We start from the raw sequence: 27,870 nt of genomic DNA on the forward strand, positions 1-27,870 counted from the left end.
TAGGAAGCACACATAAATCAAAAGTTTTTCACAGGTATATAATTTGACCATAACAGGCTGATTTCAAGGCAAGGATCGAGCAACAGCACCCTGCAAACATGGCTAACTACATCACATTATAAACCTACTATAAAACACTACAAACCCTTCGTAGTCACAAGCAGGGACATAAAGTAGTCATTTCCCCTTAATCTCACTGCAAGAAAGCAGCTGTACCACTCCAGCTAGCGTTCTTCAATCAATCAACCACCAGCTTCGGGCAGACAGCCGCCAGGGCAAAGCTTGGGAAGAATTGCTGAGAGGTGACGTATGGCAATGGATCATGTCAGACAGTCTCAGGTGGAACATCAGACTTGGCTACAATATATCACAATGGTAGCTTTAAATTTATACTTTTTTCCCCTACATCAGGAAATCAGACAGACAAGTTATCACTGCAACACTGTTGCCACACTGTAACTCAGCCTCAGCCGGGAGTCTGTCTCAGTCTTTTCTCACCTCATAAAACGAGAATAGTTTGTTATAAACTGGGCGGTGACACGGAAGCACTTGGTAACACACAAGAACTACATTAAACAGCTAAATAAATAAATAACTTTTCGCATTTAGAAAAGAAAACCAGCACGGGTTCGGTTCACACACCGTGCGATTTCATCGATGTGACGGCATCGCCTTTCACCGCCAGGGCCGGGGCCCGGTCAGCTGGCCCGCAGTGCCCTCGGGCTGACCGCCCTCGAGGTGACAGTCCCGGAGAGACGCCCCGGGGTGACCGCCTCGGAGTGACAGTCCCGGGGAGACAGCGACAGCCTCAGCCCCAGCTCCATCCCCAACCCCAGCTCCAGCCTCAGCTCCAGCCCCAGCTCCAGCTCCAGCCCCAGCCCCAGCCCCAGCCCCAGCCCCAGCCCCAGCCCCAGCCCCAACCCCAGCCTCAGCTCCAGCCCCAGCTCCAGCCCCAGCCCCAGCTCCAGCCCCAGCCCCAGCCCCAGCCCCAGCCCCAGCTCCAGCTCCAGCTCCAGCCCCAGCCCCAGCCCCAGCCCCAGCCCCAGCTCCAGCTCCAGCTCCAGCCGCGCCTCGGCCGTCCCTGCCCCGCGCGGCCCCTGCCCGGCGTCCGCCGCGCCCCGCCCCGCCGAGATCCCTGCGCCGCCGGCGGGAAATAGTCCTCTGTCTCCTCCGGCCCCACTCGCCGGGATCGCCCCGCGGCGCGGTGGCGGTCTCGCAGCAGGAGGAATCCCTCCTTCTTCCTTGGGCCGCGCCGCCGGAGCTCCGGCGGCATCCCCGCCCCCTCGGCGAGATCCGGCGGGCGGCGCGGAGGGATTCCCGGCGCCGGGGGAGGGGGGGCGCGGCGGGCGGGGGGAGGAGGCGCCCGCGGGGGGGGCGGGGAGGGGGCAACATGGCGGCTCCGTATTAACTTCCCCCCCCTCGGCAGCCAGCGCTGCCGCCGCTCTCCCCCGCTCCCAGTCCTGGCATGCCGGGCATGATGGACAAGGGAGCGGAGCTCCTGGGGGTTAAGAGCCGGGCAGCCCCCAACGGCGCCAAGAGCAGCAGCCCCTCCAACGGGCACTACTCGGAGCCGGAGAGCGGCGGCGGCGACAGTGGCGACGAGCACGGTGCGAGCCTGGGGCCGCCCCGCCAGCGGCGGGAGGGGGGTGGCGGAGGCGGCGGGAGGGGCGGTGAGCCGAGCCGCGCCGCCTCCCCCTTCCCCTTCCCGGTGCCGGGGCTCCGCCGCCCCGTCCGTGCTGCGGCCGAGCCGCGGCCGCGAGTGTGCGGGGCGGGGGCGGGAGCGCGCGGCGCGGCCCCGCGGCTGCCCCCGCGGCACTCAGCGATGGGGAGGGAGTGTCTCCCGGGAGCCGCCGCCGTCCCCATTGTTCCGCTGGAATAAACTCCCCCTTCCGCCTCCTCCTGCCCCCTCCTCGGCGGTCGTCGGGGCTTAATCCGCGGCGGCGGCGGCGGGCGGGGGGGCGGCGGGGGGGGGAGGTGGCTTATTCCGCACGGCCGCGGCGGGGGCTCCGCCAGCCCGCCCGCCCGCCGCACGGCGGGAGCTGGGACGGCGCCCGGGGACACTCCAGCCCGTAATTTCTCGTCCCCCTTTGCCTTGCAGATGTAGGAATGAGGGTCGGAGCGGAATACCAGGCGCGCATTCCTGACTTCGAGCCCGGTAAATCGCTTTTCGGCTGTAACCTGACATCTCCCGAGACGGGAGGGGTGGGCTCCGTGTCGGGGCGGGCTCGACTCGGCTCTCCCCGGCGGCGGCGGAGTTGTATTTCTGTTGCTTTTGAGCCTTTGTGTCGGCGACCCGGTGCCGGCGGCGGGAGGCTTGGCCGGGGCAGCATCTGCGCTCCGGGGGCGGGGGGGGGGCATCGCCGTGTGGGATTCTCCCTTCGTTATCGGCCGCATTATGTGCATCCGGCGGGGAGGCGGTGAAGCCGAAAAAGGTTGGATTTTTTTCCCCCTACGTAAACCCTAACGCATATAATACATTAACCAGGTGATTTAAAAATATTTGGCGAGGGGTGATGGATGTTCTCGGGCAAGGGTGGGAAGTGATGCGCCCTGCCGGAAGCGGAGCAGACCTGGCTGCGTGCTGGAGGCGCTGGGTGGAAGATGCGCTTGGTGGGAAACTCCTGCTCCTGGTTTTGTGTGCTGTAGTAGCCTCGCTAGCCCCGCCGTGGCAGGCTGAGCTGGTCTCCTCCGCCTTCCTCGTCCCCCCAGCCCCGCCCCGAGGAATACTGGTTACGCTTGCATAGCCTGGTACTCAGCTTTAGCAAGTCAATTGCTAGAATACTGACTTGCCTTACTACACTGAGTAGGGAGACCTTGGGAGCGCTTATCAGCTCTGCTGTAGTGGTCAGATGAAGCCTATCTACTTTCCTGTTCTCCAAACGGGCTCCATTGGTGTCAGATGATTTCTGACCGGAAGAGGATTGCTCACATAGTGCCTCCTAAAGCTGGAGCGAGCCCCTCTGGATGGGCGCAAGCCCCACAGGCCAAAGAAAAGGCCGGGTGAAAGAAAGGGGGAGGGTGGGATTAAATGGATGCATGATCTTGGCATAAGGGAATGCCTTTCCCCTAGGAAGGAGCACGTAGTCTAGATCTCTTTGTTAATAAGGCTAACTGCTTACACCCTTTCTTTTTACATTGGCTATGTAAAAATAAACACAGATAAAAATGAGGATTTCTACCCTGCAGTCAGGGCTTGTTTTTCCTACAGGCCACTTAAATTAGAAAAAACACATAGTGTTTGGTTGTTGGTTGTTTTTAGTTTGTTTTTTTTTTTTTTAATTAAAGGAACTCTTCAACCCTTGTAGGGCAACTGAGGTTTTGAGGTTTCAGTTTTGTAAACTGTATTTGGCATCATTGTATCTGCAGAACTAATTTTACCCTCTCCTATAACCTGATGTTTTATTGCTCCTGAATGTTTCTGGTGAATGGAATTCAACTAATGCCCCATTTCTCAATAACTGGGACTAAAACATGCTCAGTTACTTTATCAATTTCCTTAATGATGGAAATGTTTATTTAATAAATCCTGTGTTAGAGGCATAATGTATAAGATTGTCCTTAATGTGTGTACTTCAATTATTAGGGCAAGAAGGCAATGACTTTTTTTGGAACACCTAAGTCTATAAAATAAATAATAACTCTATCAAGTGTAAAAGTACAGCACATACTTACCAAGTTAACAGATTGGTTGTCAGAGGAGATCTCAGCAAGATCTTCTGCTTTCTTCTGTTTGGTTTTTTGAGTTTATTTTTCTAATTAGACTTGAAGCATCATTTCTTAGAGGTAGAAGTAATGCAAGACAAAACCATGCTATGTTTAGGTTACATTTTGTACACATGAGATAACATGCTCCACTGTATGCCTAGGTTTGCATATATGGATGTAGGCACTATCTCTGAATAACTTCTTTCTTCTTGGAATTGTTTTAATGCCTTACCCCTTCCCACACCATACTGTTTTTACTAGCAAGCCTTCAGATACAGCTTAAGGGAAATAGCATTTTTAATTTTCACTAGGTATTTCTGCAATGAAATAAATTTTGTCACTGCAAAACCCCCTGATTTTAATGAGCAAATTTAGGATTTTTATTGTATCTAATTTACTGAGTTAATGCACCATGTACTGCACTCCAGATTTTTGTCTTTTTCTCCTGGTTTTCCTACAGTACTTTATATTCTTGGTGAAAATGTTTCTACTAGTACTTTCTGGCCCTCCTATAGATATAGCAGGATGTTACAAAGCTAGTATCCTTATGTTGGGGGCTGCTTGCATTCTCTTGGAAAGCATAGTAGAAAATGCACCGCCCTGTTGTGCACATGTGAGAACTGCTAGAGAAGTTTTATTCTACTTGGATTTGGGCTTCTCAAAGGTTTTAATACAAACTTTACTTAATGCTGAAATACTGACTTCCCATTTACCCTCTTCTCGGGGATGGGGTTGGGGCTGTCAAGAAGAATATTTTATACCATTTAAGGTCACTTATGGAATCCATTTCTCTGTATGTCCTTTTAATTTTTCTCCCTTTAGTCTTCTAATATGAAAACAAGCTTTCTTAAATTGAAGTTGTTAAATGGTTTAGTAAAGTATATAATGCTTTCCATTTATTCCATGCCATCTGTCCTCATATTCCCTGTTTTGTTGGGCTTTTTCTACGTATTTCTTTGTTTGCTTATTTATTAAGATTTCCAGTCCTTCGTTTTAGAAATGTGGGGTTTCTTCCAGTTACTTTCCATGTTTTTGTTCCTCTCTCAAAGTGTAGCCTTAAGCAGAGGATGGTACATCATATCCTGGACCAATATACTTTTAAATTGCCACACTGCCCCGTGATGCCCTTACTGTGTCGTGTCTCCTTCTGGATTAGCATTTTTTTTTCAGTACTTGGAATCATGTACAGAACTGCACCACCAGTGTGTGCCTAACTTCTAATGTGGAGCTGAAGTTCATAGAGCATCAGTTTGCTGCTCTGATTTCCCTGTTGTGGGAGCAGTGGAGAGTGCCTGTCAGTCATCTTCAGCCAGCTCCACTTCCTAACTGTTGTTGGCAGAGGGGGAAGCAGCTGAAGTCCAGAAGCCTCTTCCTAAGGAGGTTGAACACAGGGTTTGGGTAGAGGGAGACTTGTTATATTTCAGATGCCGCTCTTGGCCTTTCTCTTCCTTACTGGCTTGCAACTCTACTCTTCTAGCACACTTTGGTTAATGTGTTGCCTGGTATTTCCAGGCACTGCCCCTAGTAAGAATGGGTCTTGCAGATAAAGATCATGTTGCCCTTGAGGTACAGCACAGCTCTTTTGGGGGAGAATACTGCTAAAGGTACGAAAGGCAAGCAGTAGCTCTCATAAAGGTGAGTTGTGGTCCTGCATGTAGAGATGGAGAGATCCCCATACTGTAGCTAAGGACATCCTGTGTTAAGGGCAGGATGCCTTCCTTTGAGCTACCTGTGTGCATCCCATTATTCCTTTGTCATCCTTGCTTCCCTTTTGGCAATGTGAAGGTGCCACCTGAACAGGAATACCTGTCTGATTCCTGCTGGGGAAACAGCGCTGCTTCGAAAAGGGGTGTTTTGGTGGAAGCTGCTTGTCATGTGAGGGTAGCACCTCAGTAGGGGAATGTCACAATGTACACAATCTCTTGCAGGCACAAGGACTCTGAAACTTACCTTTTTACACTTCAGTACTTGAATATTCAGAACCTGACAATATCCATGATATCCATTTTTCTGCAGGTATCTTAAGTTTAGACATTTCTTCCTCACAACCTGAAATTGTAATACATTCTCTAATGGTCCTGCTTTTTCCTCATTTCTTAGAGTGGAGTGCAGGGTAGTGGTCATTTACTTGTGATAAAAAGGGTGCCTAAGAGAAATGTGCCTGTAACACAGTTGTATTGCTCTTCATGAAGTTTTACTTTCCTAATGACTAAAGATGGCATGATTTTTTTGTTCTAAAGTGGAATGTTATACTAGGGAATTTGTTCTTATATGCCAAAACCCTTTCAGAGTTTAGTAGTACTTATGCCTTGAAACTGGTGCTTTATGAATATATGCACACTTTTAACCTGTTACAGAGTTTGTGCTGCATTTAGGTTATCTGTCTTGCACATCTCATTTTGGAAGACACATGAGTTCTTTTAGTTTTTCCAAGTCCACAGTCGTGACGTATCTAAAGATTGCAGAGATGATACCAATACAAAACACTGCCAAACTAAAGAGGGCAGAGCAACAAAGCATAGTGCATGAAGGGGAAGCACTATACTCTTCTCTCTTTCAAAGCATTGATTTTGTCTTTTTGTTTGCTTCAATGAGATGTACAGCCTAAATATCAAGTCTGTAAGCTTAAAATGGAGTGAAAAGTTATTTGTTTCACTGAAAAAAAGCTGTTCTGCAAGAAAGATGCACAGCAAGTTCCACTGAGGGTGATTACTCAAGGAATTCATACTGACACAAGTATAAATGCTGCAATTGTTGAGCAATTTCTTAGCAAGATAAACTATTGTAAACAAATAGATTGTAAGAGGTTTTATGCAGTAGCCTACATTTGTAAATGTAATGAAATTGTAATGGAAAGTAGCTATTAATTAGTGCTTTTCCAGTATTGGGAAATTTCCTTTTCTTTTACAGCATGTTTTGAAAAATCAAATCTATGATTTAGTGCTTCAGTATTTGCATCACTATTGCTCTGGCCTGATAGGTCAGGTAACTTGTACTGCTTCCCTTGCTGAATTGAGGTGGAGGGGAAGCACAAACAAACAAAAACCAAAAATTATTTTTATACCTTTTACTTTTTAGAACTACTTTCTAAAGCTGTGCAGTTCAGTTGGCTATGAGTATCAAAAATGCACGGTTAGGAAAATCAAAACTAGAGAGACAGATGAACAAAATTGTTTCTGCCATAGTTGGTAGTACAGTTCCTTGTTGAAAGAGGGATCAGAGATGGTGACTGTATTCTACCTCTTATCTATTTTTTTTGTTTGTTTTAAGGAAGCCTAACTTAACTCAATAAGTCCTAATACTCCTACAATAGTGATAAACATTAAAGTACTAATAGACAATCAAAACTTCTGGAGGACAAGTACCTCTAAATTTTGCATCCTTGCTAACTTTAGAGAGGGTAGATTTGGATTAGATATGAGAAAGCAGTTCCTCACTAGTGGTGAGGCACAGGAACAGGTTGCCCAGAGAAGCTGTGAATGCCCCATCCCTGGAAGTGTTCAAGGCCAGGTTGGATGGGTGAAGATGTCCCTATCCATGGCAAAGGGGTTGGAACTAGGTAAGACTTTTTCCAACTTCAGCAGTGCACTTCAGTGGTTTAACTGTAGTAACCACGATCCTGTCTAATATCTAGTTGTGCTTGAACCCCATAAGAATAGTGTTCAAATTCAGTCATTTGATGTCTTAAGAAAATAATGTGAAATTAATGACTTTTTTTTCCCTCCCCTAAGTAGATGGGTTAGATTTCTTAATATGGTTGAATTTTGCATACTGTCACATTGTTGTTCTCTAGACCATACTTACAAATACTGAGATGTACTTGTTTTCTTACAGGTGCCACAAAATATACTGATAAAGATAATGGAGGGATGCTTGTATGGTCTCCATATCATAATATTCCAGATGCCAAGTGTAAGTCCTTGCCTGCTTAGGATTTTTGGTGCTTAAGTATAACTAAATCATTTCTGATGTGCCTGTTTGCTCTGTATTTTTCACACAGTGAAATTGCAAATTAGTAAATTAAACACAAAGCTTCTCTTTTAATTTTTTTTTTATTTAGAAAACTCCAAGGAAAGGAAAGATCACCTTCTCTTACTTTAGTTAAGTCTTTATTTCAAATCACACTGCCTATGTTGTATTGTCATCATCAGTGTCTGTGAAACCTTTAGATATTAATAAAAAAATAAAATATCTGAATATGAGAACCTGCTGCTTGAACTTTCTGGGAGAAGGAGTTGCAGTGTATAAATTCAGAAAAAAAGTGTTAAGGCCCAGTTCAAGGGAAAATTATTATTGCTGTCATATAAGGAAAATTTGAATATTTTCTGCCTTCAAAAATGACCTGAAATAGAGGAGTTATCTGACTGACTGTGATCAATTATCTGTTTAATCTAGTTTAAACCTGTCTCCTATGCTAGAATTTCCCATATGTAATATAGAGGAGTGAACTTTGAGGATAGAACCATGAGAGCCTGGTTCTTAGGACAGTTTCTACCTAATACCAGTAGTTAGAAGTTTGTTTCCCTCTACATTTGAGAGAATGTACCTTCAGCTACTGCAGAACAGTTAGAAATAAAATACTCTACAACTGTGGTTATTAAACACTTTGTTTCTTTGAAGTACAATTAACTCCTTGCTGCAACACTTCATGACAAGAACATCTCTTGTCCATTTGAATAAGAAGGATGTAATTATTTCCTTCTTTCAATCATGCTTCCTTTCAACTATGTAGTTGCCACTTAATTATGAATTGTAGAAGGTAAATGGGTAGAGTTTTTCTTTTTTAAAAAGTAGGACTTAACTGCAAAGTGATGAAAAGTGTTCAATCCAGAGCTGGCTCTATTATAGCTAAATATGATTTTAAAAAATGTTATTGGTGAATTTGAAGACCTAATTATTGAACTTTCTTATCTTCTATTGGAAAATGACCTAATGTCATGGTTAAAATAAATGAAAACTATGTTGATATTGAGGCTATGCATCATCATTGATATAGGATCTCTTTAATTTGTAACATGTTTGGGAATACAACAGTAGAAGTAGTTCAATTTAAAACTGACCCAGGAGTGGGTTTCAAAAAGGCATAACCTTTCAATAACTATCTAGTCTCTGATTTAAATAAATAAATTGAACCTCTTTGGTTTTGTTGTAGTAAAAATGGGAAAGAAAGCAGAATTAGCTTGTGTAAAAGGTTTATAAAATGTTGGCTTAAATTTAGCGGGTTTAGTTATTATTAATAAAGTTATGATTATATTTAATGTTTTGGGGGACCTGGGCCTTTGCAGTGTGTCAAAGTGCAGGGAGGCTTTTCCCATGTTAGGTGGCTAATTCTGTGTCATGTAGCAGAGCTGGAAGTACTAAAGAATAATTCTGACATTTCTTTGTTACAGTGGACGAATATATAGCAATAGCAAAGGAAAAGCATGGATACAATGTGGAACAGGTAAGTGCTATGAAATGAGTGCTCATTTAAAGGATTTTTTTAATATAAAACTATAACACAACTCTTCTTTGGTTTTTTTTTCCTCTTGGTCACCATTAATTAACGCTGTTTCTCTTCAGGCACGGCAGCAAACACTGCAGTTAAATGGATCTGCATACAGTTGTGGTCTGGATTCTCTGCAAAAGATTGAACTCTTTGTTTTCATGACATGCTCAGCTTGTAATGTGCAGTTTTGAAAGGTTTGGTATGTTTCTTGATACACTGGGCATGTCATGCAATTGTGTGTGTATATTTAGCTAAAGAATTTCTTAGGGAAGCAGCTTTCAAATTTAATGTTTAACACTAGAATGCAACTATGGTACCATTTTGAACCATTAATAGTGATAGGCACTGAAAAGATTTCTTGCATACTTAAAAAAAAAGGCAAACCAATTTTAGTTGAGCAGTTTTTTCAGAGGCAGGAAAACAGACTCAAATTCTGTGTTTCAAAGTAACAAAAAAGTTCACTTTTTATTTAACAACCTTCAGTCATCATTCCTTAAATAGTACCGATAAAAATTTGCTGGTCTACACTTAGTTTTGTGGCAGTTTTCTTCATCAATTAACCAATTTATATAAAAGTGAGGTTACCCACTGGGTAAATATATTTGGAGTACAAGTGAAAACAAGTTGTATGATCAAGTTTTGGAGGATGGAAGTTCATAATAGCAAAGACTTGCTCATCAACTACCTGAAAAAGGCTGTCAGTGCTACAATGTCCAGAACACCTGTGGTTTGGTGATGTTTGTTTATGGCTTGACTTGTCTTAGGCAAGAGAGAGAACTGATGGATCTCAAGTCTAAAAGAGATGAATTTTCAAAATAACTTTTGATACAAAATACTGGGGGACTGTTCACAGTGAAATAGAAATTATCTTTGCAAGAGGTGCTTGTCACTTGCCATTTTAACAAGAAAAGAGATTTGCTGTATCCACCTTATTAGAAGATGTGAAATCACGGGGTTAGAGGGACAAACCACTGGTGATCATGTCTGTGCTGCATGATTGAAACTGAGTGGATTACGTTTCCCAATTCCCATACCAGACTTGGCATCAAATCTGTCAATGATTCTCTGGCAGAAAGCCTAATAAGCATAAAATTATTTTAGAATATTGAGAAATGAAATTATATTAGAAAGTATATTTAAATTTCCATTCCTTATTAGGTGCACGTGACATGGAAGTGGCCGTGCTGTTATTTGTGGATTGGAGAGTTGTAGAAAGACCACTCTTACTTTGAACTTTCAGACTTGCATTTTGGATGATCCTCTGTCTGCTGAAAAGTATTTTTTCTTTTTTGAGTGGGCTGGTAATAAAGGCCTACAGGGAACTGTGTAGGTGATACATGCTTGTCAAGTAAGAAAACAGGTCAGATTTGAGCCTCTCAGCCTAATTCATGCTACTCTAGAATTCCTGCTGCCTTGCCAACCTTAAATTGTCTGGCTTTCATACTCTTAATAAAGTACAGATGTGCCCACTGTCTCCAAAGAGAATTTTGTAACCTATAGTAAATAGCCAATAAAATTGTAAATATATTTTGAGAAGGGATTCTGATAGTAAAATTTTATTATAAATAAATCTCCTGCTTTTATTAAACTTGTTGCAGCATTTTAGAAAGTTGACTAAATCCAAAGAGGGACTATTTCTTTTCAAAGGCTCTCGGCATGTTATTCTGGCACAAACACAATATTGAGAAGTCCCTTGCGGATCTCCCTAACTTCACCCCTTTCCCTGATGAATGGACAGTTGAAGATAAAGTCCTATTTGAACAAGCATTTAGCTTCCATGGAAAGAGCTTTCACAGGATCCAGCAAATGGTAAAGTAATATTTTAATCAGAAGCACTAAGTAGCTCAGATGCACTAAGAACAAAGGCTCCTGTTGGGCTGAAACTTCATGTGTAAAAGATCCAGAAAGAACGTTGAATGAATGATTTAATTTAATTTAATTTAATTTCATCATGTCTCTTGGACATACAGCTTTTTCACCCTAATGAAAAGAGCATTCCCCTCCACTTTTTAAAAATGTACATAAAATACATCCCTCCTTTGCATCTTATTGATGCTTTTAAAATATTTTGTTTAAGGTTGTTGTAAATAGAGCAGAATTATAATTCTAGGTAGAATTTTAATTTTCAAAAGTACTAATATTTCAATGAATTCTTCTAGCTTCCAGATAAGACCATTGCAAGCCTTGTAAAATATTACTATTCTTGGAAAAAAACTCGCTCTAGGACGAGTTTGATGGATCGGCAGGCTCGAAAACTAGCGAATAGAAATAATCAAGGTGACAGGTAAGTTTTAGGTTCTTAAGTAGCTAAAGAGAGACTGAAGTCTTGCTAAGTAGAGATGGGGAGTAATTTCTAGCAATTATGTTTCAGTGTGAACCATCTTTTTTAGGTCTGAGCATCTATTGTGATATCTCTGATTATACCAAGGGGTTTGGTACCTGTGATTTTAGAATTATCACTCCAGTCTGTGTGAGTTGTAATAACAGATTGGAGTGATTTAATGGATAACTGTAAAAACAGGGATTTAAAAAAACTGAAGTCTGGGAATGTGGTTTAGAAATATTATCTACTGTGAGAAATCTAACCTTACATAACTGTGTGGGGAGGAGTGTGTTTTTGTGGACGTAGGGGTCTCTGGGATCTTTTTGTTTGTTTGGATTTTTTTTTAAGTAAGATAGAATTAAAACTGAAAGATCAACCACTGTAAAGATCTGTAGTGATTAGAAAGCCCGAGTATTTTTTTTATAACAGAACTTTATTTAAAATCTCCTTTTAGGAAACTTAGAACTGGTATTGGGCAGAGAGAATTGGAGCTCAAAATAGTTTCGTGTTGTCTTACACAGAAGGGAATAACATTTCCTCTAGTTACTATGAAATTACAATTATTTTGCACTTAGTATACTTGAGTATTGACTTGCACTTTTTAAAAGGTGGTATAATGTGTAGAATATATAAGTAACAGAATCTATGTTTATATTGGAAAGTATAATTTTGTATCTATGGAAAACTGCATAACTGGAGCAAAAGGGTCTTGTTAATAATATGTTACCAAAATTAACTGCTGGAATCTAAAACTCATGTGCTTATTTAGTCACCCTATTTCTGAAAAATTACAGGCTAAAGTCAGTTTGCTTGTAATACACCATTTTGGGGGGGTTCTGGTAATAACTAGATTTTTTGTGTGTGTTTTTGCATTAATTTATGCAGAAATTATATTGTCAGAATGACTGGATTGGACCCAACTAAGTTGACTGTTTTCTTTTCAACCTTTTCTCTTTGACTGAGTTCAGCAGATTTCATTTCCTTCCCCCAAATTGCTGGATTTTGAGCACTTTGGTGAAAAAGCAATCCCACGCTTTCCCGTATATTGTGCCCTTATGCTCCCCACAGACTTTAACAAGGGTTTATTCACCTGGTGCAGTGGTTTGCAGATTGATCTATTAAAACTAATGGGGCAAATGAAAGGTTATTTCTAGCCTTAGTGTAGCTGACCACATAAGGGTTCACACTGGCACAGGTGGTTGCATTGAAGAAAGCTGACACCAAAACTGTTGGCAGCGATAACAGCATTGCTTAAAGTAACTTTGAAAGTATAGTTTAGGATTGCTTGTTTATCGTAATAGTTCTTGAAATTTAATGAAGAAAATGTGCTTGTAATGGCTGTCTTTTGAAAACTACAAATAAATTTGAGATGCCATATACTTAGATTAGGTATTTTAGTATAGATAATTCTCTTACCTGGTACATACATATATTTGGTTTTAAAAAAGTAGATAAAATGACTCTTTTATTGTAATCTGTCTTTAGTGATGATGACGTAGAAGAAACTCATCCAATGGATGGAAATGATAGTGATTATGATCCCAAAAAAGAAGCCAAAAAGGAGGTAACAGAGAACTTAACAGTGAATGTCAGTTTGTTTGACTGCTGTGAATGTGATACTGTGAAGAATGAGTTGTGGTACAGAGGTTTACCTTGCAGCCTGCTGAAATCACAGGATCTTTAAGTGATCAAGATCTTGGCAATGTCTCATTGAAACAAAATTTTTTTCATATATTTTTGCTGTTTTGTGGATATAAACACGTCTCTTATTACCTCCACTGTGTCCTGAGAGATCTTCAAGTTTTGTAAGAAGTGTGTGCTCTGGCAACCTGGTAAAACAGTATTTTCTCTGCATCAGTCTAGTTACTATGTTTAAAGTTTTACTGGTTGTGAATTGTTTGAATGAAAATGTTTTCTTTGAATTTTAAAATTAAATTATGTTTTTCTAAGAACATCTTTGTTCAAAGCTACAGTGAGGCAATGCATTTCAACTAATATGTGGCTTTACTGAGATGCTTTCTACTAATAACTGTAGAAAAAAACATGTTTGTCACCTTAATGAGCACTTACTATTAGCTTTACAGAGAAATGCCATGTTCAGGGTGTGTTCAGGTTTTGGGGATATTTTGGGTTGTTTTTAAAAACAATGAGGTATTTATGAATAAAACTAGAAAAACACATTTGATTGGTTCCTTGATCAACTTAAGACACTTGTGATTTTCCTAAAATGTGTCAGTTCATGGTTCTTGAGAGTGAGAGGAGAGGTAGTGCAGGACTTCAGCACTCCCAGGAAGTGGTATCTCAGATTATTAATAAAACATTGCAGTTCAAACAAAAATGATATTGAGTAAGAGACTGATAGGTTTAGGTTCTGTTCTGAGCTTTGCAGTGACCTTCAATGTATGACTTTATCTAACTGGCTCAGGGAGAAAAGGACAATTACAATTATCCCTTTCTGTAAAAGAGTTTGGGATTGTTTTTCTTTTAATGTGTGGGACTATGTTTTTTTAGAACTTAAAATGTCACAAGGTCTAATAACAAACCTTTTTACATTTCATTCTGCTACTGTAACAATGTTCTTCCTATCTAATGTTTTGAGTTGCTGCCTAAGCTGTGTCTAAATAAGAGCTATTTTGGTCAATTTACTTGGTTATTGTTTGACTCACTACATGCAGTCTAGAATGACAGTGTGTTGATGGACTTCTCAGAATGGGACAAATAGGTTTGTAGTTTCTGATGAGCTACTTGCATTTCCATAAGATAATTTTGTGTTCTAATATTTCTGGTAAGATTTGCATGCTTTCACTTCCTAAGCAAAATACAAACCAAGTAGGCTAATACAGAGCAATGGAAACTTCCTGTTACCAGAGCAAACTAAAATAAGCTAAAGTCTCTGGTTTGGCAAGACAAAATCTTGAGAGAATATTTTCACTTAACACCTAGATTGAATAGACAGAAACTGCAATTTCATACTGAAAGAGCCATGCAGAACCAAAAAACAAATAGTGTAAATGGGGCAGAAGTAAACTTAACCATGGGATTTTTAGCTGTCAAAGATCTAAGACTCTATATTAATTTTCCAAGAAAGAGCACATATCTGAAGTTTTTATAAGATGGTCCCTGTGAAGCCTGTGAACTGGATAAAGATGTTACATTAGCTGGGAAGAGAATGTGGCAGAAAATCAAGTGTAGTAGAATAAAATACTGTTTCCTGATGTATACAATTCTGTAGAACATAATAATAATGGCTGCTGCACTTTGTTGTCTGTTTGCTGTGATCAGATGGCCACCTCCTCTTAACCTGCATGGATGCCAGCAGGAAGGAGCAGTAGGGACCTGCTTGAAGTAGCACTTCTGTTCTGGTACTGAGCATTGTTCTGAATTGGAAAATCCTTGCAGAGAAACTAATTTTTGTGTCTCTGCTCCTGGTCTAAAGGAAACATAAAAACTTGCTCTGAGGGAGTCACATACACTCAGACTAGCTCTTGTGTATCAATGCCCATTGAAGACAAACCTGAAGTGTTTAGATGTCCAAACATATCAAAACGGTAGTTAAAGAGATTTCATCTCTCTGAAATTCTGTTTTGTCTCCAAAAAGGCAAGCAAGAAAAACTTAAGTTTTCTAAATTACGTGAATTTTTATAGTAACTGCAGAAGTTTGTCCATTCTCTCTTTCAAACCTCAAAATCATCCCTCCTTCCTCCCAAAGCAAACACTATAATCTCTTTCTGTAGAGTGCATACTGCAGGTCTAAGTGTCACTTTACATTCTTGACTGTCCTGATTGACTTTGTGATTCTTCCCCCTAAATCTTTACCTGAGCTCTTCCTGTCTGACCACAAATAAATGTGTAAAGTCACTGATTACTTGTTTAAACATGAGATATACATATATATTTTAAATATATATGTTTAACTTCTCTGTACATAAAAGATTCTCAATTCGTGCCCTCTTTCAGAGTATTCAGACTGAGATTTCTGTAACATTTATTGTGTTTGCAGCTATGTTAAAAAGTTTTAAAACCTGACCTTCTTTAGACTAATGCAGGCTTATCCAGCAATGCCTGCTATGCTCCATCAACTCACCTGCAAGACTCATTTGGATACTACAGGCAGAGAAGGATGTTAGCTTACATTTTTTTTGTCATAGATATGATGTTGCAATGCTACATGGTACTTTATAAAGTTGTATACCAGGTACTGTTATTCTTTAATTATTTATTTCTTGTAAATTAAAGGGCAATAATGAGCAGCCTCTTCAGACCAGCAAAATAGGTCTGGGTAGAAGAGAGTATCAGAGCTTGCAGCATCGCCACCATTCGCAACGTTCCAAATGCCGTCCACCAAAAGGCATGTACCTGACCCAAGAGGATGTGATAGCTGTTTCCTGTAGTCCCAATGCAGCCAACACAATTCTTAGACAGCTGGATATGGAACTAATCTCGTTAAAGCGACAGGTACCATGGGTTATTGGTCTTGGTTTCTTTTCATCTCAGTTTGTTCTGATTTGTAATGGTTTTGAAGAGTTATCTGTGAAGATTCTGAAGCTTCTTTAATGTGAGTCTTCCTCATTTTATTCCAGAGTTATCACCACTTGCTGGACGCTTGCTATTCTTCAGTTTTGTTTTTTACATTCTTCTCTTCTTTTGTATAAAACTGAAGCAAGATGACTTCTTAAAAAAAAAATGGCAGGTGGAAGTATGGCATTAAAACAGTGCTACAGACTTGGGGGCTGGAAAAAATATAAAGTCACATTTTATTTTATTTTTTTTAACTTTATTATAAGTATTTGTGCGACAAGTGAGAATAAGACCAAAGAAGCAGAGGAAGTTACATTTATTATACTTGAAATTACAGCTGTTTTTCCTTCCCCACATACCATGAAAGTATGTGAGGGGTGTTGAAATCATGGGCCTAATTATCTTCTCTGTTTGAATGAATACGTTTTTTTCTAGTTCTTATTAAGTTTAGAAAAGCTGTGTAGTCTTCACCTTTAAGAGGACAATTGCATGCGCCCTTTGCATGAAGTTAAATTCTAGCACTTAAAGATGTAACATGGATCTATTCAGCTTCTAAGGGTACAGCACTGTGTGCATGCTTATTTTCTAGGAGCAATGGGGCTACAAAGTCAAGGCTTATCTTTTGAAATTTTTGCCTCCATATAGGGCTGCCATGTTGCAAAATCATGGAGTGAATAAAGGATTTCATGGGGTTTTTGCTCCTTTAAATTCTTTTACAGGAGAAATACGCTTCTTTCTGTCACAGCAGGACTCTGGGGCTAAATAGCATAGGTGGGTTTCACTCTTTAGCCTAAGTGTAGGTGAGTTATAGCCTTGAGGTTGTGTTTCTCTTTTTTTTCTTGCAGTGATCTCAGAGATGCAGCCTTTGGAATCTCCCACTGAGTTGTCTGCTTTTGTGTCCATACTTAAGAACACTTGTAATAGCTGTGCACCATAGTATGCAAAACTATTTTCTTACCTATGTTACCTTGTGTGCATCACTGTCAGATTTAAGTGGTTCATAGATATGTGTATATGCAATTGGGAAGCTCTGTCCTTTTTGTAGACTAAGAAATATTTAAAATATTTTCAAGAATCACCCTTAAAGAAAATCGGAATGGTCTAAGGTCAATAAACACAATCTGTCAGGAGCTAATTGGAAACATCCCATGAATATTCTCTTTTTTTGAGAAGAAGTTAATAAGTTAATGTGTGCAGTACATCTTGTGTTTCTAAGAATCAAGTTTTGTATCTAGAGTAATCTTCATTCTTCAGGAACATATGCATCATTATAAAAACTTGCTTATTATGTCCAACTTTTAATATTCTTGCAGACAAACTATTCTTTTCAAAGACTGGCTTTAATATTTTTTTCCATAGTAAACTGTGCTGTGGTTTTTGGTTGTTTTTTGTGGTTTTAAATTTTTTTTTAAAAAAACAGTTAAACGTAGTGAAGCCTTAAACCATAATATTTCTCTTTCTAACTTAGGAGGTACACTTGTGGCAATCCTAGTGAAGATATATGTGTAAAGTGACCAACTTTCTTTGTGGAGCTGATTAACTTTGTTGTTTTTGACCAAGGTTCAAAATGCTAAGCAAGTAAACAGTGCACTTAAACAGAAAATGGAAGGCGGGATTGAAGAATTCAAACCTCCTGAGGTAAATCAGAATAAATATTAAAACTTGTGGCCTTGCAGTTGCATTAGTGGGAAGCTGCATAAATGTGTTTTGCTGCAGCAGAGTTTCAGCAGCAGCTTAAACAGAATCCATTGACTTACATGCAGGGGTGAGTCTGGCTTCTTGACAAGAAATTAGTTGTAGGTTTTTTATGGCAACTGGCTGAATAAAGAAGCAGAAAAAACTGAAACATCATGTCTGTTCATAGTAATAGGGAGCTGAAATTTAGCCCTTATAGGTGGGGAGGGGGTGGGGGGGTTGGATTAAAAATAGATAGTGTAGATTGCCAGCAATAAATTCTATGTACTGTGTGAAAACATTACTATATATACATTTGTGCATGTGAAGTAAATGATTCATTACAGCTGAAGTATTCTCTTTGCTGGTTTTAAAGGCTTGTGTATGCAACATAATGTGAATGTGAAATGCTCTAGACACTAAGTCCTAACAGTTTAGATAAAGGTAACTATAAATTCTAATTCTGTCTGCATAAAGATCTTTAGCTGGTGCATAAGTTATGATATACCTTATACTAAGAACTGCAGTAAAACAGAGATAAAACTACTGGTATAGTTTTAAGCTCAAATTCATAAATACTACTTCCTCTTCATGAGACTCATATTAAACTATTAAGTTACAGTTTATAAGCAAGAAATTTGTACCTATTTTGTAAAGCGCAGTGCAAGTAAAATATATTGCTTAAATATTTTGTAGCTGTTGAAACAATTTGATGTTCTTTGTGCCATTTTTTCTAATTTTAATAGTCTAATCAGAAAATCAATGCCCGTTGGACCACAGAAGAGCAGCTTCTTGCAGTACAAGGTATGTTAATAGTAGCAGCAAGTCGAGATCTGATGCAAAGGATTTGCAGAGGTACTCAGGCTTATATTTGTATTTTCTCTAATGAAAAGCTAAAATTTATCTGGTCACCGGGAGAGTAGCAAAACTAGGGAGAATATTTAGGGCATTCATTCAAGCAACATGACACTAGTCTTTCTGTTAACCCATATTAAATACCAAAGAGAAAAGCTAAGCAGGGTTTAACATCTGTATTAGTACCAGAAAGTCCTTTTGATCGTCTTCTAAATCACCTTATGTGAATTTCTCAAAAGTGGAAGACTGAAGTACTAAAATTTGAAACAAATATTTAAGACTTTTCCATATTCTTAAAGTAGGAAAAACCAGATGTAAATCTGCATTACAGTTGCTTTTCTCTGTTCATGAGGAAACAAGAGAACAGATATCTACACAGTAGAGTCTGAAGCTGGATATGGATACTTAATTAACAGTTTCATTGGAAAAAACCAGCATTTTCTAGTAGTCTATTCATACAGCTAACTTGCATTTATTTCAGTTTAATAAAGGAAAACAGACTCTTGTCTTGCTTTAACGTGCACTGCCCAATCAAGGAACATGTAAGGGAAATAACACCTGGAGGTGCTGTCTTGAAGACACTATATATTGACTCACTTCTATGAGACGTGTTTTATAAAGATTATATATCTGCTTTATTTCTCTGTATTTGCATCTCCAAACCATTCTCTGTCCTAAGTTCATCCTCTCAGTATTGCAAAATAGGTCATAATTTTGTTCCCAAATGCAACTGAAGGGGATGCCTGTCTTTACTATGATAGTCTAGTACATAGAATGCTTGCTAGAGAAGTGGGGGAAATCCAGGGTCATGCTGTGTGCCTTAGCATGAAAAGTTTCAAGCCTCTTGCCTTATCATAGTTTAGTTATCAAAGTTCTCCCTAACCATAGTTTGGGAAGTCATAAGAATACATTCAGCTTTTGTTAAACTGTGGAACTGACAAGATAAACAACAAAAGTGGAGCATGGACAAAAGGGAGTGAGGGTCGGTGGTGACTCCTTGGAGAAGAGTTCTAGTCTTCTGGTCTCTTCCCTAGGGGAATGTTCTGCGTTTAATAAGCTTCTCAACTGCATCACTTAAGAGTGGGGTGAGAAATCCGTCCTTGTGAAAAAAATCTGTTTTCACTGAATTTACGGGCTTCCTATATGTATTATTTTCTTTATAGTTCCCTTCCTTTGTCACTGTCTGAAATGGAGGTGGAAGAGAACCTTAATATCAGGAACAAAGTATTCTTATTATCCCTCCTCTACCTACTGCCTTCTAGTAGTCTCCCTCCTGGAATGAGAGTGCTATAGCCATTAACCTCTGTGCCTCAGGCTAGAGGATGAAGGAGCCAGGCTGTGTTTTCCCCTGACTTTGTTTTTAGGAGAAGGTAGCCATGGTTGTTGGTACTAAAAGCTACCATAATGTGTTTTAGGCTTGAACTTGGAAGTTAATTTGAGCATGGGGACACTTAGTTTGTACATTAAAAATAGATTTATTTCATCAAATGTATTGATACATTTTAGCATATGCTTTTAATAATTCTACAAAGATCATAATCATTAAGCAGGTAGGTGGCACTTCTGTGATTTATTCACTTGAATTTGGACATTATATCCAACCACAGAAATCATAAAAATAATCTACAGTAACATAATTTTGGTACTGTTTTTCCTGAACATGAAAAAACTCTTCTTACCTATGGGCTAATCTCACAAGATTGCCTGTAACTGAAGAGGGGGTAATGAAAAAACTCACCTTCAAGTAGAGCTGTGTGTAGTCTTGAAAGCAGTGTGGGTCCCTGCAGTGGGGTTGTGGGCTCAGACTTACCATCTCTGAGCTGATACATTTGCAGTATAACTTATCAGGTGACAGTTCAGCTTTTCTGAATGGTTATTGAATGTAAGGAGTTAGTTCATCAGATAGTGTTCTTAAATTACGAACGCTTATGTATAGAAATGTACAGGCATGATCATATTTTCAAACATGATCATATTTTCGTATGGCCATATCTTGGCCATATGAAAATGCAGTTGCAAAAATGTTTTAACACTTGTCCAAGACAACAAAAATGAAATTTGAGTTGAAAAGCAGTGCATGACTTTAAAAGCATTGCAGTGGAAAACAGTTGGGACAACTGGCATCTAACTCTGCATAAGAGTTGGTGGGAACACTGTAGTACCATCACACTAAAACTGCAGCTCTCATAATCCAGAGGTTGCCATTTCTGCCTCGTTGTGGTGCTGTATTGTATTGCTTTGGAGTATTCTGTGTGCCTTTTGGTGTTTGCTGTGCTGTACAATGTTAAGCAGGGGCGGTCCAGTGGTGTAATGGTGAGCACTCCGGACTCTGATCACAAGGTCGTGAGTTCGAGTCTCAGTGGAGACCGTACTGGGCAGTTAAATGCCTCCCTGCCATCCGATCCCGTCAGATCTCGGGTGCTCAGCAGGGTCAGCCCTGGTTAGTACTGGGTGCTGTAGACAGTCCTGAGGACTTCACTGTCACCGTCCAAGCTCGCTCGGCCGTGGCAGATGGACCTTGGGACTTAAACAGTGGGGCCAGTTCTGCACACGCTGTGCCTCACCTAAAAAATCCACTGTGCAGGCTGGAAGGGCTCACCGCACGTGGGAAGAGCCCTTCCCAAATCTTTGTTCGCAAAGTTTGGCCATACATACATACATACATACAATGTTAAGCACTTTAGACAGCATCAAACTGAGATTTATGAGTTTCTCTGAATTAGACATTCAAGATGAAACATTGTAATCAAGAGCATTCACGTGTTCCAGTGCACCTTTGCAGCTGGGCAGTTTTGAAGGGCTTGAAGGGTTCCCTTGAACAGGACTACTTTCAAATGAGCTGTGAGAGAGTCATACATGTGAAGTGACTCTGTGCGTTTGCCCTTTTTGAGTGTCACTTTCAGCAACCTAATAAAATTATTTTTATTGAATAATGGATTAAATACTGGAGCAATAATTTGGGTGGTGTTTAGCCCTAAATTTGTGTAAGGATGCATAAGTAATGTGCACCAATTTGACAGGGATGATGGGGTGGCATCAACACTTCCAGATATGCCAGCACCTTACACATAAAAGTTTCAGAAGCATGCAGTGGATTCCCTCTATTTTTGATGAGCTTGAAAGGATAACAGTAAATAACACACTGAAAAGAATCCAAAATGAATAGAGATGTATGGAGCTAAACTAAGGAAATTTTATTTGCTTTAGATTTTTTTTTTAGAGCTGTGTCCTTGATAAAGGCAAGATACCTTGTTTTCAAGCTGTTTGTTCAGAAATAGTCTTTAAGACCTTATTTTTGACAACTTTGGTTGAAGGTAGCCAACAGGCTCAGTCACTTTGCAGATTAAGGGGGAGAAGTATAGACACCATAGTAACAGAAAAGGCTGAAATCACTAAAAGTCTGAATTAGGTTTCAAACAGAAATGTACTTTGTTCTGCTGGGCACTTTGTTCACTTGATTAATTGTACAGGATGTTAGATATGTTGTAGTGAATATTTAATGTCCATTATAAATTAGTAAGGGTGGTAGTGGTAGGTCAGTCAAAGAATATTGAAACATCAGAGGGATTGTTCCATGGGTGCACACAGCTTTTAAGGAGTATAGCTCATGCTTTGTGCAACTGATAAAGCACAGAGCCAAATCCCTGTCTTTGCTTTGCCTAGATACATGCCCTGCCAACGTGGTTCTGATATCTTTACAAGGTTCTTGCAATCAGGATGGTTGTATTCTTTTATATGCCCCAGAAAATATCTTAAATAATGTAGCTGGGCTCTTGACAGCTGAAACATCAGCCTCAGATACAGAAATTGTTACTATCCTGGAGCTGAACTTTTCTCTTAAATTGCAGTGAGTGTGCATTACCACATCAGAAGTGCCTAATAATGAGGAAAGTAGAAAGGAGCAGAACAAGCTGAAGGTCACAGTCTTCACAATTAAGTTGAAAAGGAACATAGCTTTCAGATTTGAAACAAACTCTCACTTTCTGAATCCTTTACTTCCCTTTCTGAAGTGAGGCATGAAATCAGGCATAAATTTCTTTTCCTGTAATGAGACAGAGTGCCTATCCTCTAAGCACTGTAATGTGTTCCAAATGAGTTTAGTTATCAGGAGCTTCACAGGAAAAGTCGAACTGTAATTCACTCATGTGTAACTGAGAGAAAAACAGGAGTCTTGTTTACTTGCTCTGGAATAATTTTTTTCATTTCTTTTAGTCTCCAAACTTCTGGACATTTGTAATTAAAAATGTACTTTGTGCAACTAAAAGCTGTGTCCTAAGATGTGGGAGAGTTTGAAGACTTTTTTTAATTGAGCAGGAGAAAGGGGGAACTAGACACGTACTCTAAATATAACAAAATCAATATACTTTTTATTATAATTCCAATTTTAAGTTAAAAACTATGGAAAGTTGTACTCAAGGGTTTTTTGTATTATATGCAAATGTAAGTTTAGAACTTTTTTTTTAAGTGCATGTCAGGATTTTCTTGTGAAGTGCTTGTAAAAAAAGTGACTACTGCTGTCCATACAAAAAAGAATGAAAAGAATGATGCAAAGATCTCCTGCTTCTTGCTGGGGGATTTGATACTGGAGGCTTGTGCTGGGCCATCTTATATACAGGCACTAATAGCTTATATATATTTACATCCTCCAAGGTGGTTTTCCCAAACTTCCAGATTTTTCTACCCAGTTCAAACGGTGAATGAAAGCTTCAAAAAGAGTTTGTCATGTGAATGGTTGCCAGTTGCTCTGCATCTCCTCACAAGAAAGCATGTTACAAGTGCAGGAATGAGCAGTGTATTGTGACTTAACTGTGGCCCTGTGTTTTGCCCCATGGTTGGTTCAGTAGCTGCTGCCCTCTACCACTCCTTCTGCACTGGTTGTGGGAAAAGAAACAGATCTGTGTGGCTCACATGGAGGGAACCTGTAGAATCTGTCAATGTTTGTCACTTGACATTTCTAGTGTTATACCCTGTTTACAGCTAAACACATCTCTGTCCCCCTTCCTCTCATCTTGAGCTTGTCTTGGGCTTCTGCCCTTATTGTGAGCACACTGAAGGACTTTATTTGTCAGAGGGTTGATCTCTATGGTTTTAGGTTGAGAGGCTTGGTGACTAAGCTAGGATCTTTTAAGAAGAATGGGTAATGTCCTTTTAACAAAGTTCTTGATTTGTATGTTAGTAGCTGTGCAATTAAAATTAGTTTTGTTTTAATGGAAATTGAGGCCTTCTCCTAATTGAGAATTCCTCCTAATTAGCGAGTCCTTGGTTTGCAGGTCCCATAGGTTCTCTCTATAAATACATCACACGTAGCTGTGTCTGACTGATTCTTCACAGCTATGTTATTTACTTTGCCTTCCAGGTGTCCGAAAATATGGTAAAGATTTTCAAGCTATTGCAGATGTAATTGGCAACAAGACTGTTGGCCAAGTGAAGAACTTCTTTGTAAACTACAGGCGTCGGTTTAACTTAGAGGAGGTATTGCAGGAATGGGAAGCGGAACAAGGAACCCTGGCTTCTAATGGTGATGCTTCTGCTTTAGGGGAGGACACAAAAAATACTTCTAATGTGCCATCAGGAAAGAGCACTGATGAAGAAGATGAGGTGTGTTTTGTGTACCAGAAATAAGTAAGCATGGGTTGAGGAACAGCATTTTATTTAGTGATAAAATGTAAGGTTAACTGGTGTGGAGTGGCAAACCGCATTCTAAAGAATGATGATGAGCTTGCATAGAACTTCAGCCAATGTCGTTAACCAGCTGGGAGCAGGACTGCACCTTTGATAGTGACAATCACATTACTGTTTTATTGTTAAAATACAGTTCTTGTTCTAGAAGAAGACTTGCTTCATATATATTTTTAGTTCTGTCTATAATGTTTTGGTTGGTGATTTCTTTTCAGTAACTTCTGAGTTCTTTGGTTTTATTTTTTAAATGCTGTTTCCTGTGTAGTGGACAGTGGCAGCCCAACTACGTCACATTCTGGCTGGGGTGGCTGTTCACGCAGTCTTGTCTTTGTCCTTTGTGCAGGCACAAAGCACTCCGGCCACTCAGTGTTTAGGCCCTTCACCTCCAGCACAGGCATCTGCTCCAGCACCTGCCGCTCCCATGGCAACTTTAAATCAGCCGCCCCCGTTACTTCGCCCAGCACTTCCTGCTGCTCCTGCTCTCCATCGGCAGCCTCCGCCACTCCAACAGCAGGCGCGATTTATTCAGCCACGGCCAACTCTCAATCAGCCTCCCCCGCCGCTCATCCGCCCAGCTAATTCCATGCCTCCTCGCCTAAACCCAAGGCCAGTGTTAACCACGGTTAGTGGCCAGCAGCCACCCTCACTCATTGGAATTCAGACAGAATCTCAGTCTACTCTGCACTGAAGAAATAAAGCAGAATTATGCTAACTCCCACATTTGAAAAATTGTATCAGTGTACTTTTTTTTTTTCCAAATAATGAAGGGGAGAAAAGAGCAAGCCTTCACAGGTATCAGACCAGTTTTCCAGAGGAGCAAGCTAATAATTAGAACTGGAACAACATGAACGACCACCTGTATAAAAATATTTTTATGCCGAAGACTTGTACAGCAGAACAATGCCTACAATGCAGCACTCCTCTATACGAATAACTGTTGAAGGAAGCTAACTTCTTAAATGAATAAATGTTCAACACACCAAGATTTTGTTTAACTGATTTTTACTCTATTTATTTTATTACAGTTCTTTATAGTCGAGCATCTAACTACAGGAAAGTAGTCTGGCAAATCTAGGAGTAGATAATATTGTAGGAGACTTCAATGTAGTGTTGGGGGGGGGGTTTGTGTGTGAATTTTGGGTTTTTTTTTTTTTGGTTGTTGGGGTTTTTTTACCTTTTAGTGAATGAAAATGATGAATTTAGGGTCAGAAATTTTGGCCCTATTTAGATAACAATAGAAACATTTCACACTCGTAAAATGTATATTTTTTTCTCTTCATGTTTTTCCCAAGTTTTTTTATGTTTAAAAAGGTAATGGCTCATTAAATGCTCCTCTTTCAGAGTATTCTGAAGACTCAATGAGCTGTTGTACCAAACTTATTAAACCTCATGCATGTTCTACTCCTAGAATTTAACTGAAAACAGGAGTCCAGTGTCCTGCTGCAATCTCTCATGTGGGCTGGGCAGGGTAGAGAGACAGCAGCTTCCACCACCCAGGGAGATGACAGGAGAGGAATCATTTAGCAAGAAGTATCTATTTAATTTGCTATTCCACTAATTCTTCTAATTCAAGTACAGTAAAATTTCATTCCTCTAAGAATGACTGTCTGTAGATCATGTATTTGCATCATTGATACCTTGCTTAAGAATTAACGAGGGAAGTGTAGACACTGGTGGTGCTGTTAGACTATCTTGACAGTAGTTACCTGCTGCCAGCCTAGTCTTACTCTTAAGTGATTATCTCCGATTCCTGACACATTTCTCAAAAAAAAATGTTGGGGGTCTGGAGTAGGAATGGGGTGTTTATCTTATTGTCTCAGTAAAATCTGCATTTTGGTATTAATTAGTGCTTCCAAATTTTAGGAGTTTGAGAGACTCATTTCACTGCATTGTCTGAAATCTTGATTGATGCCTAGCAGTGTTTTGGGGGGTGGGATTTTTAATTTTATATTTTTTGTAAAGGTAGATGCCTCTACCCTGCAAGTAAACCAGGCTCCAAATTTGAGTGGCACTGTATGAAACTGTGATATGAATTAAGTTATTGAAAAATAAGGCATTCTTGACTATGTAATAACATTCATGTTGACTGTCATTCTATTAGGAAAATTTTTTTTGCTTATAGGTGAAATGGCGTTTGAAAATCCTTGTAAATCCATTTTGTTAACTAGATTTGCCTTAGACTGAAATGAGACTTTATTTGAAAATGGAATGTGCTCTCCCTAGGCTTTTTCACAGATAAATTGGATGGACTAATGATCAGTTTGGCACCTAGGTAAGGTCTTTTTTTATGTGCAAAGGGAAGTTCTTGTACTATCAAGTCCTATTTAATTTGAAAATCTAGTATTAAAGTTTGATAGTTGTAGCTGAATTGCAGTTAGCGTTGACCTTTATGTTTTAGTTCTTCATTTAAAAATATTTTCAGATCAAACTTGAGAGATTTTTCTTTCTGAACAGCTTTCACTGGTGTGCTGAGGTGTTGTACAAAAGGTTGTTCTCACAAATGTTCTTTTGCATCAGAGTAGATGCTTACCCATTACATGTGCATCAGATGACCTCCTGTCTAAGAAAAGCAGCATTGTAAAACAAGCATCAAGGAATTCATGGTCACAGAGATGTTTGTTCTGGGAGTTGTAAGTCTTAAGTGTCCCCTCACCAGCTGCACATAGATCTGGCTGCTCTCTGGTCTTTAAAACCAATACAAAACCAAGCTGGTACATTTTGACATCCCAAGTATCTCAGTTTAATTGTTAACAGTGATAAGATTCACCTTCAGTATTTTTTTGATTTTCTATTCTGTTTTTAGCATTGAGTCTCCCAGGTGTGTGTATTGTACCTTTGCTAATTTTTGTCTTGTCTCTTGTCAATAGACTTCAGTATGCAGAATGTTGGGTGTTACAGTACAGTTGGCCACCACCAACTGCTATAAAACTGTTCAGTACATTGTAATTCCGTTTAATCTTGTTTAAATATTCTCTAAGTGGGCAAAGGTGCTGTATTTGAAGGGGGGCGGGAGGGTCAGAGATAGGTAGGGTAGTATTTCTTAATTTGCATACACTGTAGCACACAGTAGGGAACTCCTAGCATTTGTAGTACTAAATAAGTATGTACATAGCAAAATGTCTTTATTGTGTGCTTTGCAGAATATGTGCATACAGTTTGCACGTCCTGTTTTGGGGGGTAGGGTTTGTTTTAAGCAGTGTTTGCCTGGAGAGTGATATGCTTGCTGCTTAATCAAAGGATTAAAGTTTCAAAGAAATCTGTGTCTTCTATTTTTATGTACCTTGTAACGGTCTAATATGTTAGGGCCCTTATACTGTGATTCTCATCTAAATTCATTTATATTTTTTTAAGAATTAGAAATAAAATTATACAATGGTGTTGATTTCAGTGGAAAATTTCTTTTGCCATATCTAGTCTCCTGTTTTGTAATGTAGTAATTAACTCCAACTTCAAGGTTGGCTTAATTTTGTCACTTTAAAAAATGTAAAATGTTTGCACACTAAAGTTTGGCAGAGAACGTGTATTCTACATTGTTCAAAGCTAATGTAACTACAGCTTTTTGTACAGTTTATTTTAGTTAATAAAGCAAAATGGTACTAAAAAATTGCATTTTACAAATGCAAGGCAT

The 27,870-nt window shown here is 39.8% G+C and overlaps 1 protein-coding gene across 4 annotated transcripts; it reads left to right on the forward strand.

Annotated features, from left to right (window-relative positions):
* The first annotated feature begins 1,374 nt into the window (after window positions 1–1,374).
* RCOR3 (REST corepressor 3) lies at window positions 1,375–27,624 on the forward strand. 4 transcript variants are annotated; one of them, XM_071577910.1, is made up of 12 exons: window positions 1,375–1,607; window positions 2,099–2,155; window positions 7,540–7,617; window positions 9,096–9,148; window positions 10,841–11,002; window positions 11,353–11,477; window positions 13,002–13,080; window positions 15,753–15,971; window positions 17,595–17,672; window positions 18,455–18,512; window positions 23,920–24,161; window positions 24,586–27,624. In XM_071577910.1, exons 1-12 carry the CDS (start codon window positions 1,466–1,468, stop codon window positions 24,928–24,930), a joined length of 1,638 nt encoding a protein of 545 aa, XP_071434011.1. In that variant the 5' UTR covers window positions 1,375–1,465; the 3' UTR covers window positions 24,931–27,624. The 4 variants fall into 4 exon arrangements, with proteins under 4 accessions (XP_071434011.1, XP_071434039.1, XP_071434028.1 ...); XM_071577938.1 differs by lacking the exon at window positions 23,920–24,161 and having other exon boundaries at window positions 24,586–24,920; XM_071577927.1 differs by lacking the exons at window positions 1,375–1,607; window positions 2,099–2,155; window positions 7,540–7,617; window positions 9,096–9,148 and adding an exon at window positions 9,296–9,387.
* Window positions 27,625–27,870: the final 246 nt, after the last annotated feature.

The sequence above is a fragment of the Pithys albifrons genome, chromosome 2 (assembly GCF_047495875.1).
Source record: "Pithys albifrons albifrons isolate INPA30051 chromosome 2, PitAlb_v1, whole genome shotgun sequence".
In the NCBI taxonomy this organism is placed as follows: Eukaryota; Metazoa; Chordata; class Aves; order Passeriformes; family Thamnophilidae; genus Pithys; species Pithys albifrons.